This window comes from Eufriesea mexicana, unplaced genomic scaffold (assembly GCF_001483705.2).
Source record: "Eufriesea mexicana isolate 0111107269 unplaced genomic scaffold, ASM148370v2 scaffold1357, whole genome shotgun sequence".
Classification (NCBI taxonomy): Eukaryota; Metazoa; Arthropoda; class Insecta; order Hymenoptera; family Apidae; genus Eufriesea; species Eufriesea mexicana.
The window spans coordinates 133,683-155,884 of record NW_016909472.1 but is presented as its reverse complement, the minus strand read 5'-3'; the positions used below and the strand labels follow the sequence as shown (position 1 = coordinate 155,884).

General features: G+C 29.8%; 1 protein-coding gene across 1 annotated transcript in view; it reads left to right on the top strand.

The window, feature by feature from the left end:
- The first annotated feature begins 10,666 nt into the window (after positions 1 to 10,666).
- LOC108547995 (metaxin-1) overlaps positions 10,667 to 22,202 on the top strand; it is a 44,075-nt gene continuing 32,539 nt past the window's right edge. The window contains exons 1-2 of the mRNA XM_017900747.1: positions 10,667 to 10,819; positions 21,743 to 21,993. Of these exons, the coding sequence (XP_017756236.1) occupies positions 10,742 to 10,819; positions 21,743 to 21,993 (329 nt within the window). The 5' untranslated portion in view covers positions 10,667 to 10,741. The remainder of the gene's footprint in view (positions 10,820 to 21,742; positions 21,994 to 22,202) is intronic.

Here is a 22,202-nt window from a genome sequence, read left to right as displayed (position 1 = left end):
GTCAGTTAAGTCATTAAGTCGTCCAGTTATTAAGTTGTTAAACCATAGTGATTTTGTACCATAAGCAAGAATAAATCTCCACTATTTAAAAGCAAAGCCTGAAAAGTGAATTTGACGATTAAGAACGCCCGAAATCCGGATCTCTGGGGAACCATCCAACACCGAACCCGGACCTCAAGAGGAACTACGCAACACCTTCGAAGCACCCTCACTAACCCGGAGCGCCCTCCAATACTTCCGACAACCTTATGAGTATCGGCCCAGCCGACAATCCTGTAAACACGACGCAGACTCACGCGATTAGAACCCGTGGTCCCCGACCAGACGTTGATGTACGTGCAACGTGGGTCTAAAGGCGAAGAAAATTTAGGCTTCACGAACGGGTCGCGTGCATCCGTGGCCGCCGTACCCGGTAATCGTAACCCAGATCGTGACAATAAATTCTACGAAATCCAATAATGTTAGCTAAACACTGATAAGTTGTGCCTCGATATACTATCAAAATGTTTGAGATTCAAAATCAAAATTGAATATTTCATAGTAGGATATTGCATTTTCTGGTGAATTATATACAAAAATTGTACGGGAGAAGATGAAAATGTGGACCATTGTTTTATTTTCGAAGGAAACATTAAAACTGTAAAAATTACATCGGTAAAAGATAAAAGTAGTAGTTTGTAGATCTGAGATAACATAATTATAGCTTTCTAGCTAGAAAATTCAACCATTTCGAAGATATATTATTTTTGAGAAACATTGTCTAAAACTTGGTTAAAAAAAATGGGATGATAATATAAATCAGAATTGAAGAGGTAAAAAAGCATGACAGATAGTTGACGTTTTCATCGACTTTTTATTTTTCTTCATATTTATAGAAATCATATGTAAATTTAAAAATTATTTAAACCAAAAAGTATTAAAAAATGTGAGAATTATGACAAAAATGAAGACGATAAAAAATTAATAATGGTGTGAATTTTTTGAAAGAAATTATAATTTTCTTGTACAATTGAATATAAATTTAATATCAAATACAAGACTTATGAATTTTGGCAATAGTCGGAAATAAGAAATCACTGTTTCGTTTAGTATTCTAAAGAACACGAAATAAGTGTGGCTGTAATATAGACTAGTCTAGTTCATATTATCATTTCCAGTTATTTTTTGCATTAACTTAACAATTGCAGCGTGAAAATGATATTTATAAATAACTAAATATAGTATTTTGAAACTCGATCTTATAACTAATCGTATTTCCATAGATAACATATCTTGACAGTTAATATAAAGAAAAAGATTAATGAAACTTATCTTGAAAAACTTTCTAGATAAGCAAAAATAAATAATTCTTAGCTAAACTTGTTAACTAAAAAACAAAAGTGACTAGCATCATTTTTGTTTGTTGACAACGTATTCATTTATATTTTTTGTTAATAAAACTATACCTTTGTTGTGCAGCATTAGATGCCTCCCTTTATTTCCTACAAAAGGTTACCAGGGTAGTTAGATCGAAAATTGATTACTTGAGAAGATATTTTCACTTTATTGTTCGCAGAATATCATTTTACAATTAGGATTTTACAACTTGACATTTTACAACTTGAATACCATCCTGCATCCTTGTATGAGTATTTGATCATTATTAGATTGTCATTATATTTAATAAACTTTTAAGCTATTATAAATTTTAGTCATACAACAATGCCTTATTTATTAAATTATTATAGATTTTTGTTTTTAACGCTTTTATTCCTCTCTACCTTTCGATTATCTGAGCTATTATACATAAAACAAGGTTCTATTTGAATTATACAATTCGGTAACTTTTATAGCTTACAAATTTCCTTGTTATTTTCTGGTAATGGACGAGTTTTGACAGTTCTTCTTTAATGATTTGAGTGTCAAATGAGTGGTGCATGTGTATTATTATGATCCTGTAAGATCGGCATTTCTTTGGTTTGTAAGTATAATGAATAATTTTGTTTTCATAAATTTAACGAGCAGTCTGCAAATGTCCAAATTGATGCAGCTGATTTTGATAGTGTTATTGTCCATGATTTAGAGTTATATCGGTCCTCTTTTGATTCATGTTTTCCAATTAAGTTTGAATTTTTATTTTCGTTATTGTTTGGAGTTAGCTTAGCAAATCTATTGTATAGACTAGTAGGCTCAGTAACCTATTTATTGATGGAAGATATTATCCTTTTTTTTGAAACTTTTAAATACTTACCATGAATTGTATAAATTGATCAAAGCCCTTTCTGTGTCAGTAGAATCTAGTATACTTTCTGGTTGAGAGGGCACAAAAGCTGATTGTTATGAGTGATGAAGAACATATTTCAAGTATATCTTGAATATTCTCCTATATGTTAACATATTCTTCATACATAGTTCACACATATCACTTGTATATTTTGACATATTTTATTGACATAAAAATTCACAATCTACAAATAATAAACTCGTACATTCGAAACAATTTCTGTATCCGCCATGATATATTTATATATTATTACAGAACAAGTAAAGGAAATAAAAGTAAAGGGTATAATCCAAGATTCAATATCGCCGTATAACTCGCCATTATAGGTTGCTTCAAAGAATATAAGTACGAATAGGAAGGATAAATGGAGAGTAGTTGTAGATTTCAGGAGTCTCAACGAAAAGACGTTACATAATGCATATCCGTTTCCAAATATTCGATTTAGCTAGTGGCTTTTAAAAAACAGTAACGAAAAAAAAAAAAAGGATAAAGAAAAGACAACTTTTAGCAAACCTGCTGGATATTTTAATGTAAAGTAAACTAAGGATGCCATTCGGTTTAAAAGATGCTTATAGAAATTGTGTTATATGGTCTTCCGATAACTTTAAGAGAGCCTGGCGGCACTAGCATGTCGCTAGTATGACCTTAATGGCCTTAGTGTCTAGAAAATGACATCGAGATTATCTAGAGTCAATACGTTGAAATGACCCTGGTGTCATTTGCATTATCCTTTCAGCATTTTTGCTCTTAAAATGATTTTCAGGAATGCATAATTCTAACGCATAATAGAGCAAGCCTTGAGACCCAAGGATTGAGAAGACTGATTAAAACGATATCTTTTGCCTATCTGAATGATGTTATCATCTTCGAGGAAAACCTAAACAAACTCGCAAAAAGTTGAAGACGTTCTTCTAGCGATTCAGCAATACAGGACTAAAATTACAACCTGCCAAATGGAAATGGAAACGAAAGATGAATCAACCAGACGAACCAACCTGCAACCCAGAGAAGACAAAGACTACGGAATAATTTCCAACACTAAAGAACAAAAAAAGTATAACTCAATTTCTCGACATAGCGGGATATTATCGAAGATTTATCCCACGAATAGAGAAACCAATAAATACGTTATTATGAAAAGATATGAAGTTTGATTGTAAACAGAATTAGAAAGATTCTTTCAGAAAACTCAAGAGGGCGCTATGGAGTGAACGAGTACTTGCATACCAAGACTTCAACAAGCCGTTTATTTGGACTATTGATACGTCACGTGGAGCAATCGGAGCTATGCTGGCATAAAAGGATGAGAATGGTAAAGGAAAGACAGTAAATTTTGCGAGTAGAATTTTGAACAAGACCGAACAGAATTATTTAACCACAGATAGAGAAGTGTTGGCTATGTGGAGTGGGAAACAATATAGATCATATCACCATGGACGGAAAAATTTATGATCATTACGAATCATTAACCATTACGATGGTTAAGAAATTTGAAGAAACCAACCGTAATAAAAGCCAGGTGGAAAATGATTTTAGAAGAACATGATTTCGAGATTTAGTACTCCAAAAGATGCCTGAACCCTAACGCGTATGCGTTACCAAGAAATCCGGTAATGATGGTAGACACATTCAGGAGCAAGTGGATAAAGAGTGTCAGGATCGCGGATCCCAAACCTGAGGATTCGATATTTATGAATATACACATTAGAGATACAGAAAAATTGATCGTTCTGTGAGATGAAGCGAAAACAGTAAAATCGAAATGGCATAAAGGAGCGACACGAGACTTATTAGGAAACATCTTATTACGTTTCATAATTGAACAGTTTACTAATGTAAAGATTAAACTAGCAGATTGCATCTTATTACATATATTCTTATAGTAGTTTTATTTATTCTTCAAAGTAGTTTTTTTAGAAGATGTAGTTACTTCAGTGACAAAACCACTGGTGCAACCAAAAAACAAAGACGAAAAACCTTGAATTTTACGTAATACACGTTATTCTCTAGTTTCAGGACACCGTGGAATAAAAGCAACGATTGATTTGATTTTAGAACGATATACAATCAAAGGTTTATATACGGACATAGCAAAATTTATTAATAATTGTAAGGTTTGTTAACGAGTAAAGGACATAAGTCTAATGACATAGTAAGCTAGAACATAAGTATAATACATATATACCCTACCATTCAGAATTAACTAAGCAAATTCATTAAGGAGATTTCCTTAGCGAATGAAATGGCAGAAACTATATCAATAACATTAATAGATATTTGGTTTCTTACAAATGACATTCCAAACAACATAATATTATATAAAAATAATATTAACAAATTTGGGTAGTAATTTTATTTATTTATTTATTTATTCACAGATCGATACCCCTTTGTATTCGTTTATAAGATTTATACATTTATCTACAGATGGGTAAATGCTGAATTAGTACAGAATTAAATTGTTTAGAAAGGTGATATACAGCGAAAAAAAATCCAATCGTGCGGAAAATCGATTTGCATAAATTATAATGCGATTTATACATGTATACATGCCGCAAACAACATGGTGAACCTGCTGACGAATGATAATATTGTGCCAACTAGAAGTTGACCTATGTACCACTAGACTATATAGAAATAGAAGATCAGTGGATAATATGTTGCTATTTAGCACATTGTATACGAAAATCAAATTAAATTTCATACGGTTAGTAACAAGCGTCCATAAATTTAGTCTGACTTGCATCTCGGTATAGTCATGATTAGATGAACTATATGAGCTATAGCCATAGGTATACCCATATAACGGGCAGCTAATTGCAAGAACCTATGCTGAAGTTTATCTAACGCATACTTATAGCAGCCAAAATAAGGAGACCAAATTTATGAACCGTATCCTAATTTAAAACAAACCAAAGTACAATACAGATATCATAATGTATTAAAATTCTTGATATTCTTGGCAGTTCTGTTAATAAAGCCCAGAGTTGTAAAGGCTGCACCTGTTATATGCTGAATGTGCTTATGCATGTCAAAAGAAAGGTTTGACAAGAAGGGAATTCCAAGATCACGGGCATTATCCTTAGATAATAATACAAAGTTGCCAAGAATATAGCTGTGCTTCGAAATATTGTATTTATGTTAAAAACGAATTACGAAATATTTTGATACGTTTAAATGTAATTTATTTTTATTTCACCAGTCATATAGACGGTTGAGATCATCTTGTATGAGTGAATGAATACTGTGATCATTGATAGCATGAAACAATTTGAAATCATCCGCGAAAAGTAAAAATTTACAGTATTTAAAACACGTATAAATGTCATTTATAGAAAGATTAAAGATTAAAGGCCCACGGTGAGCCCCCCCTGTACACCAGATTTGACATCTATATTACAAGAGAAAAAATCACCATATTTTACTACTTGTGTTCTGTCAGACAAAAAGCTGTTTAGCTACTGTAACAAATTTCCAGTGAAACTGTAAGCAATTAATTTGGCTCGAAATATTGAATAGCTTACCGAGTCAAACACTTTAAAGAAGTCTGTATGTATAGCATCGATTTGAAGACGTTTTTCAATATTATTTGTCAAATACTAGGTATAACATAAGGTTTGTTATTGTTGAATGCTCAGATACAAAACTACGTGGTTTCAAGGATAATGTTTTTGAAAATAAATTGTAATCTCTTAACTATAATATTATCAAAAATGTTGGATATTACATTTTGGATATTAATTAGTTTATAACTTTGAATATTTGATGGATCCCCACTTTTATATATACGGCAGACTATATCTTTTTTTCATTTATAAGGAAAGATAACCGAGGCCAAAAATTTATTGAATATTATCCACAAAATTCTTTATATTATAAATATACACGATCTTAATATAAGTTTAGATATGTTTAGATTTGTATCAAGACAGTAAGTATGGGCATATCCTGCATCATCATTACAAACGGATACAAAATCTGAGCATTGAAAATAGAGACATTATTGTTAAAAGTTATGCCATTATAATCTACATCAGTCTGCCACGAATTAGATTTTGACATTGGATTTTGACATGCAATTTATTAAGGTTCAGAATGATTTAACATTGGAATATTGGACACTATGCAGTTTACATAGTTAATCCAATACTTTCATTGCAGTTTTTTATATGACGATTTAAAATTCCTAAAAGCAAGATAATCTGATGATGAATCATATCGTTTAAAACTAAGCTGTGAAAATTTTTTAGATTTGGTAATATCTATGAATTCTCTGATATATCAAGATGGGTAGGAGGAATGATAGTATTTAACTATTTGAACATAGCAGTCTATTGGTCTATTGGTAATCTTAGCAGTCTATATGTAATGGTAGATGAAAAAGATTAGATTCTAACAAAGATTCTGAGGGTAATGAAACAATTAAATCACTGAAAGAGGAAAAGACTAAATCCAAAGGCCTATCTTCGTAATTCTTTATGGAATAATGTCATAGGTTAAGGAATTTTACAGGAAATATAATGAACAAATTATATATGTAGGTTGTTTAAAGTTAATTTAACGTATACTACTGCGTTCCACCCAGAACTTAATAATAGTTTAAAAAAGGCACATATGGTAATTAAAGACTTTTTGAGGACGTATGTATTATTGAATGATACCAACACTTTTTGACACGATTTCTTAGAGGCAGCTGTTTTCACGTATAATAGTACTATTTATTCAAACACTAAATTGAACACATATTCTTTAGTTTTCGGTAGAGATTCATCGCATTTAGATCAATTGCTAAATAATGAAAAAAAGACAATTCAGAATTAACTAATTAAAGCTCACAAAGTACATATTCACAAATTTTTGTCAGCAGCCAAATTTAAAAGAAAACAGTAAACAGAAATCGTAACAACATATACAGGATATTTACGAAATCGTGGTGCAACTGTTAAGGAGGTGATTCTTTTTTCATATGAGCCTTAATTTTCGAGAAAATCGAATTTGAAAATTCAAAATAAATTTGCAGAATCAATGAATTTTTATCTCAGCTAATTTGCCGAGCATACATATGACACAAAAATTTCTCACAAATAGAAACACATATATTAATAAGCGTTAATAAAGTAACACTGAATAAATCTGGCATCGCAATTTCACTATCTTTGACACTATACTATTCAACAGAAAAATATGTTTCAAAAACAAGAGTTTTCTGGTTCAATATCAGTTATTTTTAACACTGTGGACTCTGCACAGAATTTTATTCTTTTCGATTAGAAAGTTTGTGGCCCCTTTCTTATGAGTTTATTTCACGGATAAATTCTGTAGCACTTTTTATTCTTTTAGACTATAAACAAACTCATTAAAAAATTATCACTTGATCAGTTGAGGATTACTTGACTGATTTAATTGTCCTATTCTACTCATCTTGTTTTTTTCATTATGGTTATTGAAAAGCTCTTTTTCTACCACATTTATCAACAATGACTTTATATCTAGAACTTTACCTTTCATAAATATTGTCTCTTTTTACGGTGAAAAATTGGTGAGGAAATAGTTCATTGATAACTTGATTGTGTTCTATTTGAAATTATTAGTTTAAAAGACAAAAAGTAGATAATAAATTTATGATATGCTATAATGTGTGTTGTAGTTATTTACAAAGTAAACAAACAATTATGGAAAAAATCTTATTTGTATAAAGATGTTATCATTTGTTTTAAGAGAATATGCTTCAATAGGATATACTTTAACTTTCAAGTGGTGATCACTATTTTCATAGCACTAATGGTAATGTTATGTCAAATTGACTTCCTGTCATCAATAATGATTTAAAGACAAATTAACTCAATATCGCAAATAGTTACATGATGTTAATTTGACGTATCCTTAGGTGGAGGTATATTCTACTTGTATTAAGATGCTATTATTTGTTATTTGACTTCAAATCACCTCTATTGATGCAAAATCAATTTCATGTCAAGTCATTACTGTTGTAGTGCTAGGAGTCAATTTGACGTAAATCACCACTAGTGTTAGGAGTCAATTTGACATATGTTACCAATCTAAGGTCAATCGCTAGTATGCCTAGAAAAATATGAACATTAATATTCATATTTAAATTATTAAAATATGCAACTACAAAAAACTTACATATATGTGCATTTTGTTCAAGGAAGAAATAAAAGGAAAGATAAACATTGTGTGATTTATATTCCATAGGTTTTTATATTAAATACTGAACTTCAGTTTGTTCAGATTATAAAACATTATTGTAGAAGAATGCTTTAATTGGAAAATTTTGTTTAAAGTTACACAAGTAACATATAAATTATATTTTCTATCCATGCTATAAATCAAAAACTGATATAGCAACAAAGTATTATAAAAAAGGATATATTGAATAAATATGCTTTATTAGAAAGTACCTTTTAAATTTTTCTTTCCTTCTTTTAATGAGAAAGTAATAGATTGTAATCTTTTTTAATATGCTTGAAGAAAAATAGAACAAAATTTTTTTGAAATGTTACATAATATTTGAAGTATTTAGATTTTATTTGAGATTGCCTGTAAACTCATAGTTCTAATAATATGTAATAGTTTGGTAATTAACATCGTATCTTGTAATAATAAGTTTAATCCAGCTAGTTTAATACTTTGAAGTAATAAGAATTTATAGATTCATTCTAATCATTCAGTGAGGCGTACTTTTGTAATGAATTCAAGATACCAGATTATAGTTAAAGAATATAGCTTTAAACATAATTTTGTTATTGTTGCAACCAATTCTGTTAGTAGCTGTACTGTATACTAAATAATGTAATAACACTGCTCATATGAGAATTGTTAGTCTTATTTTCAACAGCTAAATTATGCACTTGGGATTATTATTAACTTTTTTTCATAGTATATTATGGTAATAAACATTATTCTTTATTAATAATAAATAAACAATACATAAAAATTATAACTATCATATATATAAATTAATATAGAAGCTTATTAATATTTACAAATATGGAACTTCCCTGAAATATTTTGTGAACTTTCGAAATAATTTGGTATTGTGATGAATTATATTTGAAATACTTACAATGATTTCAAAAAAATATGAGTTAAACATGAAGCATAAAAAAATTGACTAGATTATATACACATTTCAGGTTAAGAGAAACCTGACTTCGACAAAATTATTGATATGAAACCAAAGGCTTAGGATAATTAGTTTCTGATGAACAAATTATATAGTTAGTTATAAAACCGTGTTGAAAAATACTTATAAGTATAAATATTGATATCTATATATGTTACTTTACATGAAATGTTTATGATTTTCTAAAATCAACTAAAAATCGATTTTTGTAAAACATAGTAATATAGATACAGATTTTGAAAATTGAAAACAAAAATGATTAATAGTCAAAAAAAACACAAAATAAAAAATTCTAGTGAAATTAGTATAGAAGCTTACGTGACATGATTAAAAAAGATTTTTATTAAATTATTTGTCATATACAATTAAGTTTATTTAATTTACAATATCTCATCATCAACATATACATTTGTAGAGTCTGGAAAATGAAAAATTATAATTAGAATATTATTTTGAGTGGACTGTCATATTGTCGATTTCTATTGCTTTGTGCTGTACATCAGCCTTAATAGACTATGTATATACTTTATAAATTTAAGCGTGAATTTGGATCTATGATTAGTATTTTATAAAAGTTAATAAATTTATATCACGTTATGTTATACATTACTACATTATAATTTTTTACAATCATTTTCTGGTTGGACTAATTTTTTATAAATTCTTAATAATAATGCAATTGTCTGCAAAATCACAATTAACATTGTGTATGCTAATTATCTTAGAAATAGGTATATATATGTAGGTAAATGAAAAAACTTATTGTAATACAAAATTATTCTAATTTCTAGACAGTATATTGGTAATGTAGTAGATTACGTAAACGAAATAAACTTTTTCTTAAAACGGTTACTTTGTTTAAATACTTCATGGCATTTATTGAAACACCAAGATAATCAAAAAATTGTTTAACTGTAACAACTTATAAATTAATTATTATTAATTTCAAAATATAGATATTTTAATACTTTTTAGTACAGGCATAAACGTACAACTTTATTTGCAAGAGAGGTGCAATTGTACGTTTTCATATATTGATGCACACACGTGTACAAAATTAATTCCAGAATATACTCCATTTTATACCATTTCATATTATTTTATGACATTTTATTCCATTTCTAATCATTTTTAAGGTATATATAATTTATTCTATTTGACAATGAGTGAGTCGTCTTGTTAACATTGATTTTTGGGTCGTACCATCATACCGGTTTAGTAACGAGAAAAATCTTTGTTTACAGTGTGATGAAAAGCAAGACACGTGGGATCATTGCATATTGAATTTATGAAAGAAACGAGCAATAAACATTTTTAAAATTTTTAATACCATGGACGTGTTTGAATTAAGTATTTGGAAAGGTGATTGGGGTTTACCAACAGTTGACACGGAATGTTTGCAAGTTTTGGTATGTAATTTGAATATAGGTTATAATGTATTTTCATTGTCATAAGCGTTACAGGTTACGAAATGTTTTAGTTACTTATAAATTTTATAAGAGTAAGGATCGTAATTACAGTAATTACAGTATATTAATATAAAATGTATGTATTTTCGAAATATAAATAGAGTGTGCTTGTTAGTTATGAACTATTTAATCGTTACTTTTAAATACATGTTGAAGATAAAAAATGATTATAACTGAACTGAATATATTCAAATTTGATTTTCTAAAATTTTAATCAATTTTATATCTAATCAATTTATTATATATTATACTTACAAAATTTTTACCATTACAATTTTCAATAACATTATTCAATTATTTAAAATATTTAAGTATGCTTTACTTCAAGCAAGTCAAACATTTTATTGAATTAAAATACACATGTTAAAATAACAATATAGTATGTAAACATTATTGTGTTTTTAAATTGTTTGATAAAATAAAATATATGTATATATTTATAATTATCATTTTATAATACAAAGGTGTTTAATAATTAGTTTTTATTCTTGTTGAAAAAATATAGATTATTGTAGTATATTGATATACTTATTTAATAATTTAAATTATTAAAATGTTTGAAAAATATTTCAATAAATCTTAACTTTTATAAATATGATAAATTTTGAAATATGGTTTATAATACTTAATGTTTTGATAGGTGGTTTTATGTTTCTCTTATCAATATCTTTTAATATCTTATTTTCTATCTAGTGATATCATAAGATTGATAATATATTTTGAAATATTTTTATTATCAGTTTATTATTTCAACCTTTATCAGTGATTCATAATAATTAAATAAAAAGATAGATTTTTTTATTTATTTGATCCTTGTTTATTAGTTTAGGGTTACTTCCAGTTTATATCTTTATGTTACACTCTGTTTTCTTTTTTTTCCATACCAATAATTATATTTTCTTTATTACATTCTCTAATAATTGAAATTAAACTTCACTTAAACTAACTCTTAAAAAAAAAATTACAATCCTTGTAATCGAACTGAATACTTCATTACTTCACTACTACAAACAAAAAGTAATACTGACTAGTCTCTTTGGTTCTTCTGCTCTCTTTGGTCTGTATCAAACCACAAAATACAGAGTCTTCGTCTCTCTTTCTGCTCTCATTTCCTTTTTATTCTTTTCATTTTCATATTTAATCTTTTTTCTCTCTCCTTGTTTATTCTTTCTATTACTTTCAGGTCTTTCCCTGACTCGCTCACCTCTTTCACTTTCAATCCTGATCTTGTTATTTCACATTCATTTATCACATAAATCATTGTTCCTTTCTTTTTCCTGCAACTCCTACATAGCCTGCCTTCTCGTTCATTTTGATATGTCTTCCCTTTAACCTCATTTTTACATCTAAATCTGGCAATGATATTTCATTCTTTCTTCTTCCCTTTAAATAACTTAATTTTTCTGCTCTAGTTATCTTTTCCTATATCTCATTATGTTTTAATTCTTCAATCTTTTTCCTTTTATCCTTCTTTTTCCTTTATCTTTATCATATCTTTATCCTTTCTTTTATCCTTTTGCTTATCTCTTTTCTTCTCTCTCATTCTCCCTTATTTTTTCCATTTCCTTTTTTCTAATCTCAACTTCCTCCTTATTTTCTCCCATTTCTTGCTCCAATTATTCAAAATCCCCTTCTCTTCCCTCTTTCTGCTTTTCTCTTTCTATCTCCTTCAATCATTCTGTTACCATCTTCTAGTTCAATGTCTGCGCTTTTTCTTTGTATTTTATAGTTTTTCTTCTTGCCTTCCTTCTTATTTTCTCATCATTAGTTTCCCCTGCTACAATGTAATTGAGTGTGCACTTCTTTAGTCCCAAAATCCATTTTATATATTTCCTCTTTATTACTGTTGGAACCCGAATTTCAATATACAACACGGGTTCTAGCAACAAGGCTACCTTGGAAAAATACAAGTTGGCGGAGAGGAAAAAAACAAAACAGAAATTGAAACTGGAACTGACTGAACTGAACTGAACTGAATTGAACTGAACCGAACTGGAACTGTACTGAAACTGTCCTCAAACTGAGCTTTCGCAAATTTTGTGAGCGCTTATATAATGTTAGTTTTTGGGAGGGACGAAGATGACCATTGGCCCTTAGTGAAAGTGGGAATGAGTCAATTGTTTTTGGACTCTGAAATAGGTCTGCGTTTATCAGCCAGGTCCTTCTAGTGACTAAGGGCCAACGAATCGTTAGTCATTCAACATTACATTCAATCTGGTTTCCTCCTCCCAAACTCATACTGCTATTGTTGCTTTCTTTAATCTTTTGCATATGTGTGTTTCTGATTTCCTATTTTTTTCATAGTATATCAAAGCTAGCTTATTGTTTTGACCTCTTTCAAGTTGTTTTCTTCCTATTTCCATTCTCTCTTTTTTTGTCTGTTAACCTTTTCCTTGGGAGGGATGTGGTTCAATTCTGTTGGATATCTTATTAGATAATAGATTTTTTGTGTAATATTAATGAATTATAAATAATTTATATAACATACATAAAACAGTTATTTTGAACGAAAAGAAAATGAAAATAATACAAAATATTTATTTTTAATGATTTTATATTATATAGTTAATTTTACTAAATGATTTAAAACTATAGAATCACAGACTATTATAAAATAGTAATGTCAACGAAATATTAAATTTGGTATATCAGTTAAAAACAAGAAATGTTAATTTTTCATGAGAAATAAGATAAGGAATATCCTTATTTTTTCTATTTTACTATTTCTAACTGATATAAGTTTATGTTAAGTTAAGAATAATAATGCCATGTATATTATATGCGAATAACAAACAAGGAATTTGGTTATTATGTAGGGTGTTTCAAACATCCTTTGTTGTGTGCATAATTTCAGGGATCAATTCGAATTTGAACACTAAACTGAGGAACAAAGATCATATAAAAGTATGACTTCATTTACAAATTGTTTGAAGTGGACACTTTTAACTCCGCATCTTATCATATACTTCATTCATTTAAAAATATCAGATGTTATTTGAATTCAGTGACAACTTCCTTGAATATGCTGTTATAATAACTAAACATTATATACTGATATGTTGCAAACCAGGATCTGCTATTATCAATCCAAAGTTAAATTATTACGTAACCGTATTGTAACTTTGCAGATACTGCTATCACCAAAGGAATATATTGGTTAATTCAAGTATATTCCAAAATAGCATTTACATAGTAGATAAGAAGATTGTACACAAAATGTTATTTATAAATAGTTGAAGGGCAGTAGTCATAGGAATAATTGGAAGATAAGAATAGCTATAATTTGACATATGCTTATAAGAATATTATTTTTTATTGTAGTGAATTGAATTTATTCCTATCATTATAGCTATATATTTCGAAACACAAGTAAACATTTTTTGTCACATCACAGTATTATATATATATTAATCTCAGTGTTACAGCCAGGAGATGGACTTGGTTTACAACTATATTTACCCTAACTTAATACTACCATTCACGCTTCACCACACTCTTATTTCCACCATAGAATATAATAGCTACACATTATTTAATGACCGCCTTTGTTTTCTATTGCTTTTATTTTCCCATCTACATTTGTAGCCATTTTTCTACCTTCTTGCTTCCTCTTCCTTCTAACACTTCTTCGATTGAAATTTCCTCTTCATTTACTCTATCACAGTTTTCTATCATATGTTTTAATGTGCTCTCCGCTCTGTTACATAAAATGCACATGCTTTGTTCTTCTGCTATCCAATATCTATTGTTCTTTTTGAAGTTTCCGCTTCTCGCCCTTGCATGAAGTTTCTGGTAATTACCACTTCCTGCTTTATTTAAATATTCCGCATGCTTTAAAGTGCCTATGTATTTATAATATATGTTATATCTCGACTTTCTAATCTTATTATATTGTAACTGACCTTGTAATTCTCTATCTTTTTTCTTAATTAAGTTTATTATATCCCTACCTCTTTCTTCTAATATTGCCACATGTAATCGACTTAGACCATATCTTTGGTAAAATTTTTCTTTATCTTTCCAACTTCTAGTTTGGTATCTGCTACTCTCCTTTTCTTTTAAACATTCCTTGGCTAATAACCTTCCAGTCGAGGTCTTTATCCCTGTTTCAAATTTTAGTGCCCTAATTCTTGCCCTATTTGCTATCCTGTTCCTTTTTATTTCCTCTAATACTATGTAATTCGGAGTGCTCCTTTCTAGTCCTAAACACCATTTTACGTAACGTAACTGCACTACCTCTAAACTATTCAGGTCTTTCTACCCAAATACTAAATCTACCCATATAATATTACGCTCGCCACCAAGCTATTGAACATATACATTCTTTTATGGAATTCGCCCTAAATTTTCTTTCACCAATTCCCCATTCTCATAATTACATTAGCTTTTCTTACTCATTCCATTATGTGTCTTGTCACTCCTCCGTTTTCGTGGAATTTAAACCCCAAAGATGTGAACTCCTTCACTGTTTCAATCCTCTCACCTTTCTATTTCCACTCTTGTTTCTTTTTCCTACCTCGTCCTTTCCTAAATATCATTAATTTTCATTTATTTACGTTAAGTTCCATCTTTTTCTTATCTAGGTACTTTTCCAGTCTCTTCATTGAAAGTCTCATATTCTCTTCATTATCAGCTACCATTATTATATCATCTGTTTATGCTAACGCATAAAATTTTTCTTTTCCTACAATTACGCCTCCAACTTGCTCTTTCCTCATCTCTTCTTCTAGGTTTGATACATACAGATTGAACAGGGTCGGACTCTTCTTCGTCTAACATTCTTCGTCTAGAATTCTTCCGAGGATTCTCCTTCACATCTTATTATGTTTATCGTTTCCTCGTACACCTCCTTAATTCTTTCAATTATAGGTTTACTTATTCCTTTCTTTCCCATGACCTTCCAAAGCATACTTCTGTTTACTTTGTTAAATGCCGCTTTTAAATCTATAAAAAACACTACAATCCCCCCCTCCCCTTCTTTTCTAATTCTCTTTCCACTATATGTTGAAGGATAAAGATGTTGTTCAACACCCCTCTTTGTTTCCGTAATCCTGCCTGTGTTTCATTTAAGATTCCAATCTTTTCTATTTCCTTTCCTAGTCTCTCGTTTAATATTGCTGCATAAATTTTATAGGCTCCATTCATTATCGATATCCCTCTGTAATTCTGCACCACGTTCTCATCTCCCTTCTTGCATATAGACATAACAATTGCTCTTTTCCATTCTTTTGGTATTCCTTCACCGTTTCAAATTTTTCTTAGCAACTCTTTAAACTTCGATCCTGCACTGTACATCCAAGCTTCCCCCGGTATACCGTCGCTACTTACTGCTTTCTTTTTCTTTGTTATTCTCCTTATGCCACTCACTTTCATTATTTCTATCTTTACTTTGATTAACTTTAGCTCTTCCCATGCTTCCTCTCTCGCTTTCCTCATTTCTTCTTTCGTGCCCTTTTTCGTCCTCCTTCATAATCTTTTTTAACATTTCATAAATATCTTCCTTATTTTCTTCTTTTTCATCTTCGATCACTCTCACATTTTCTGCATCTTTAGCCCTATTCTCAGATTCTTTGTTTTCTATTCTTGTTTCATTGTACATAAATTTTTCCAATCCTTTCTGTCCTTTCCCATTAGAATTTGTCTGCGACTACCTACCCTTTTTTACCCTGCTCATTTCTTCGGTTTTTTAGATAACTTACCGGTTTCCCTTCTTACCGACCTATCCGCCATATTGTCCTTATCTATTTTGCACTCGCCTAACTTCTAAAAACCCTATTTAATTTTCACCCTTTTCACATTTACATTTATATCCCACCTTCAGTTTGATACTCTATTCCCTTTTATATCTAATCAGCACCCATCAAACACTATTTCTACCTTCTAATTTCGCTTTTTATTTCACACCATTCTCGCACACGTCACGCTCTCTTCCATACCCCTAACCAAGTCCTTGTCACATCGCAGTATTTTGTAGTATTCAATTTGAAAAAAGTATTAAGATAATGTGGAGCATTTAATTCTTTATTTCCTTGTCTTTCTGATAGTAGTGTATACATTTAATGTTATAAATAATATTAAACTAAACAATATTAAACTGAATACAAAGTAAAATATTAAAAATTAAGTTTTTTGATGAATCTATTTTGTAATGTTGCTTATTCTCTTTAATATAATTTAATATAATTTGTTTCACTTTGATGTTCTACTCGATCATTTCTAATTTATTGCAATGTACTTTTACGATATATTTTCTAAATAGACACAAGATTCTTTAAGTTCAGTTTAAAAAACAAATGTGAAAAAATACCTACCCCAATTACTTGACTAAGCCAAATACCTTATATTAATCTATCTTATTATTAATCTATCTTATTATTAATCAGTAAATTAAGTAATGGATTAGGGTTAGGTTAGACTATGTTGTCGTCGACGAGCGGAGGGTCGTTTGCGACACCACACCTGCTTAGTTAACATGTGAAAAAAATCTAGATTGACATATTATTGAAATTAATTAAATTTAATCTTTTTGTCCACCCGTTATATACGCTCGCCTGTGCTAGCTAGTCCTGTTTTTGTCCCTCGCCGGGGTTTGTTTATAGAAGGAAACGATAAGCGATTCTTTGGAACTGATTCGACATGCCTACGGCACACGTACAGATGGAGTCAATGCGGTAGTGTAAACAATTTTTACAAATATCTCGGAAATTAAGGCCAAGCGGCAATTATTGTTCAGATAAAAGGTGTTCATAATCTCGTCCTCATGTTCAAAAATCATAGGGATCGATTCACGCATTCTGCAGTTTTTAATAATTTTATGTTTTTTGTCTAAAAACTAGTAACTTTTTCAAGCTCCCCCGATTTATATTTCTTATTGAGGCTCAAATAAAGCCTTTTATGAAAAAACCGGAAAAAGACGCGTTTAGGGCAAGCCGCTAAACTGCATATATACCGATTTGAAGAATGATCTTTTACAAAAATGGAATAAAATTTAGCCGGATTTTACAAAAAAGTTTATTGATTCAATGCCCAAACGATTAAAGGAAGTCCTTACAAGGAAAGGAGGGCCAAATAAATATTAATATTTAATTCCAAGTCATTCTTAAACGTTTTTGTTCGAGTAATACTGCCAATACTTTTGTCCACCCATAAAATGTTCAATAAATGCATTTTTGTTATTGCTTCGTGAATCGATGTATTTATATTATTGCTTCTACTATGTAATAAACTAGAATAGATAATAAATGAATGTCAAAAGGTTTTTCCTTCAAATCAATTTGTTCAGTAGTTATAAGCACTTGTACTACACAACCATGCTGTGCCAATACTTTTGTCCAGCACTGTATATCGTCAAGATATTATTAGAAAAAAGATAGAAGTGAATCGATTAAAATGCAACACTTAATAAATCTACCATTTAAATGTATCTATCTTTATTATTATTTTTTTTATTGATAGTGTAGTATCGAAAATATTTTGGACGAGTGGATCCAGCGATTGCACCGAGCGAATGGCGAGTGTGGGAACAGTTTATGATAAATTATCGGTAAGCAAATGAGTTCCTAGAATGGACGTGGAGTTTTTGGGTGCTTGGTGACGCATAGTACGAGTGTACGTACGAGTGGGAAAGGAAAGGACACCGAGAAATGGAAACGGGCAGTCTATTTTGGACAGTTAGAATGAGCGTGAAAGAGATGAGATTTGCGAGTTTCGGACACGTGTTGTGTATCATTATTAACGCTTTCGTGAGTCGATTGTAAAACAATTAAAAAATTAAATAAATCGAATTTCCATTTGCGAACATTGCTGAAACGGAACGAAATTGAACTATTTTGGAAACGGTTCATTACGTGAGATAAAAAGTGGGTGACGTATATTGGGATTATGGGTAAAAGAAATAGTTATGTTATATTATAATGTTCTTTATTATTTCTCTCGAGGAAGGTATATCTATTCTCTCAGAGAGTCAAATCTAGAGTGAAGAAAAAGGGTATGCGATTGCAATTCGTCCTGGTCCCCTAATTCTTATCTAACGTGTGAAATAAACACTTCACGCGTTCCCGGAACCTCTTCGACGCATAGTTTAAAGATATATCTATTTTTCTTGACAGATTAATTTTTGTATATTCGATACGATAAAACGTATCTTATTTTCAACAACTACAATAATAATGTGCGAAAAAGATCGTAGTCAAAGCAAGGAGGCTCCGTAATTGGAGACAAAGCCAGGATTGATTCCAAGAATAGTGGTGCTGTGTGTATAGTGAATTGGAAAGGAATCGTCTAATACGCCTGGTTAAATGATTGATCCTAATATCTATTATCAACAATTGAAAAGATTACGTCGAATCGAGAGAAAACGACCAGAATTGATCAATAAGATAGGCGTCATCTTCTATTACAATTTTCGTTACGTCTTCTATTACAGTTACGAACTCGTCTCACTTTTGGTCTTTTTATACTAAAACAAAAGGTTTTTAGTTTTTTTTGCATGACCTATTGAATTTTCTTTTATCATCAGGATGTTTGTACAATTGTCATCTTTTTGCAGCGATTTTCCTACCTGATTTCTGTTACTTCTTTATGATAGTTTGAGAACTTATTTCTCGGGCGTATTTCAGGAGTGGATTGTCATTCTGTATCTTGAAAAGTTCTTGGTACTTTGTGCATAGCATTTTCAATAACTTACTGTGTTTTTAATGGAATTTCTAGATTGAATTTCATATTTATCTTAGCTTTAAATTTCATCTAGTTCGAAATTAGAATAATCTTGAATTCCAAATGATTCATGGAATTAAATTTTTTAGCAGTACTAATTGAATCTTTTAAAACACGAATTACCTTGTATAGAAACAAACAATAATGATTACAAATAAATATGTGCTATGTGGCAGAAGAAATCGAAAATAAAGAATAAGAATAAGCTTCGTTGTCGAGAAAATCGGTTTGAATATGATCTCAGTCAGTTCTTTCTTTTTTATTAAGTCTTATAAAAATTTGATTTTTGATCAACCAAAGTGATGACTTATTGTTCACTTGCGTTACCTTGCTAATTCTTATTTATTATTTTCTTATTTATTTAGTATAATAAAATATAATAACAACTGATATTTTAAATGATTGTTAAATGTTGTAAAATGAATTCATTATAAAGATTTATTTATTAATGCCTAATAATTTGTGTAGATGGTACATTTTTATTTTTATTTTACAATTTTCTGTAAATTTTTAGTCTAAGTAAAAACAAATATGACGATGAAATTTTAACTGATATTTCATCGATTTGAATATTAACTAATTTTTAGACATCTTAATTTTGGAGTAGAACTTTTCTTTATATAAGTCACAACTATTTTTGTCGGTAGTAGCACTTCTTAACCGTTTGAGTCCCATAGGGTTTTGAAAAAGCAATGTCGAGGAATCCCAAGCAGCGCGATAGCGCTTCTTCTATTTTATGTCGAGAATTTCCCAAGCGGCGCGATAGCGCTTCGTTTATATTATGGCAATGAATGGTCAAGTGGCGCGATAGCGCTTCGACGTGGACAGTCGGTGACGCACTGTCAGTTGTCGAGAACGCTCCAAGAATGCTCGAAATGTGCTAGGCCCTCCCGACATGTAATCTGAACAGCGCGATCGCGCTGCTTGGGACACAAACGGTTAAACACGTCTTGTCTCCATTTTTCATTTCATTCGTCATCCTTCTCATTTCATTTGTTAAATTCTTCTTTCCAGAAATACATATAACACGAATGTCAAACAAACATTTGCAAGAAAAGATATATTTTAATAATATAAAAATTTAATTCCTATATACTTGAAATGTTTGGCACATTTGATAAATTTATAACATAAAGGAAATGATATAAGAGTATATTTGAGAAACGAAACAGAAAATGATAATGCAAACATGTTTATTCCCTTTTATACCTTTCTAATTATTATTATTATTATTATGTTGTAAAGGATTTGATATAATAATTATAAAATAATATAATGTAAAAATTAATTGAGAGATATTGCTCACACGTTTGTTGTTATGAATGTTAAAATTTCATTATGCGAATTTCAAGTTTTAGAAATATCTATTGAAACATTAAGCTTTTTTGCATTTATATACCTTTGTTACATTGCATATTTTATCAATTTAAGTTGGGCTCAAAGAATATCAGGAATAAAACATTATCACAGATTCATTAACACGTTGATTGCCACGCAACTTTTTACGATTCCGGTCTAAGAAGCCAATTTGATTTAATCATGTTATATTATTAAAAACTTCATTTATAGTATCATAGATACATATTAATAATCAAATTTGTCGTTAATTTCAAAATTAACCTGATTTTTTCTTTTTTTTCCTGATGCCGTCGATTCATATTTACACTATTATACTACGGGTTTCCTCGTACCTGTACAAATATGGCAAGTAATTAAGGGACGAGATAACTCGTAGTAGGCGTCCTGGGCAAGTAAACAACTTACGAGATATCTCATAGTTGGTAGTCAACGTGTTAATATTGTCTTTACATATCTCTTTTCTTATATTAACATATTGTACATCGGTTCAATAATACTGTGTGATTTTGTTATTATACGTATGTATGCTCGAAGATACTTGCTGACAGTTTTTTTTTTTTCTTTGATATTAATTTTATTTTGGTATTCAGTAAAAATTTAGTGCATTCCTTTGGAATAATTTCTATACATAATTTGGTAAAAAATTAAAAGATTTAATATATTTTTTTCAAATATTCATTTTTCATAATAGCTAAAATTTAGTTGGCGTTTAGTTATCACAATCTGCTAATAAAACAGTATCACAAATGAGTAAGTGTTAATTAATATTTTATCTGTGCTTGTTTTTAGGTTTATGCCAAATTTAACGATATACCTCTGAAAATTAACGCAAATGCTAATCCATTTAATACACCTAATGGCAGGTTACCTGTATTAAAGTGTAAAAATGATACGTTCAATGCAGTCCAAGATATAATAGCATTTTTCAGACAACAACATTATAATTCAGAATACGATTTATCTCGGAAACATTGTGCGACTGTTATGGCATATGAAGCATTTTTGAAAGAAAAGTTATTTCCAGCATTACAATTCATTTGGTACGTACATTTTTTAAATTTAATACAAAGTTGTATAAGATAAGATATCACAAAGTTGTGTTAATTAAGTATTGGCTAGCTAGTGTTATACATGGTAAGAATAAAATATCGATATCTCAAGAATTGACTATAGTCATTCAAAGCTTCAAAGTATTAGAATCACAGATACCGATGTATTAAGGGATCTGTCCTCTGTCATTTGAAATCAA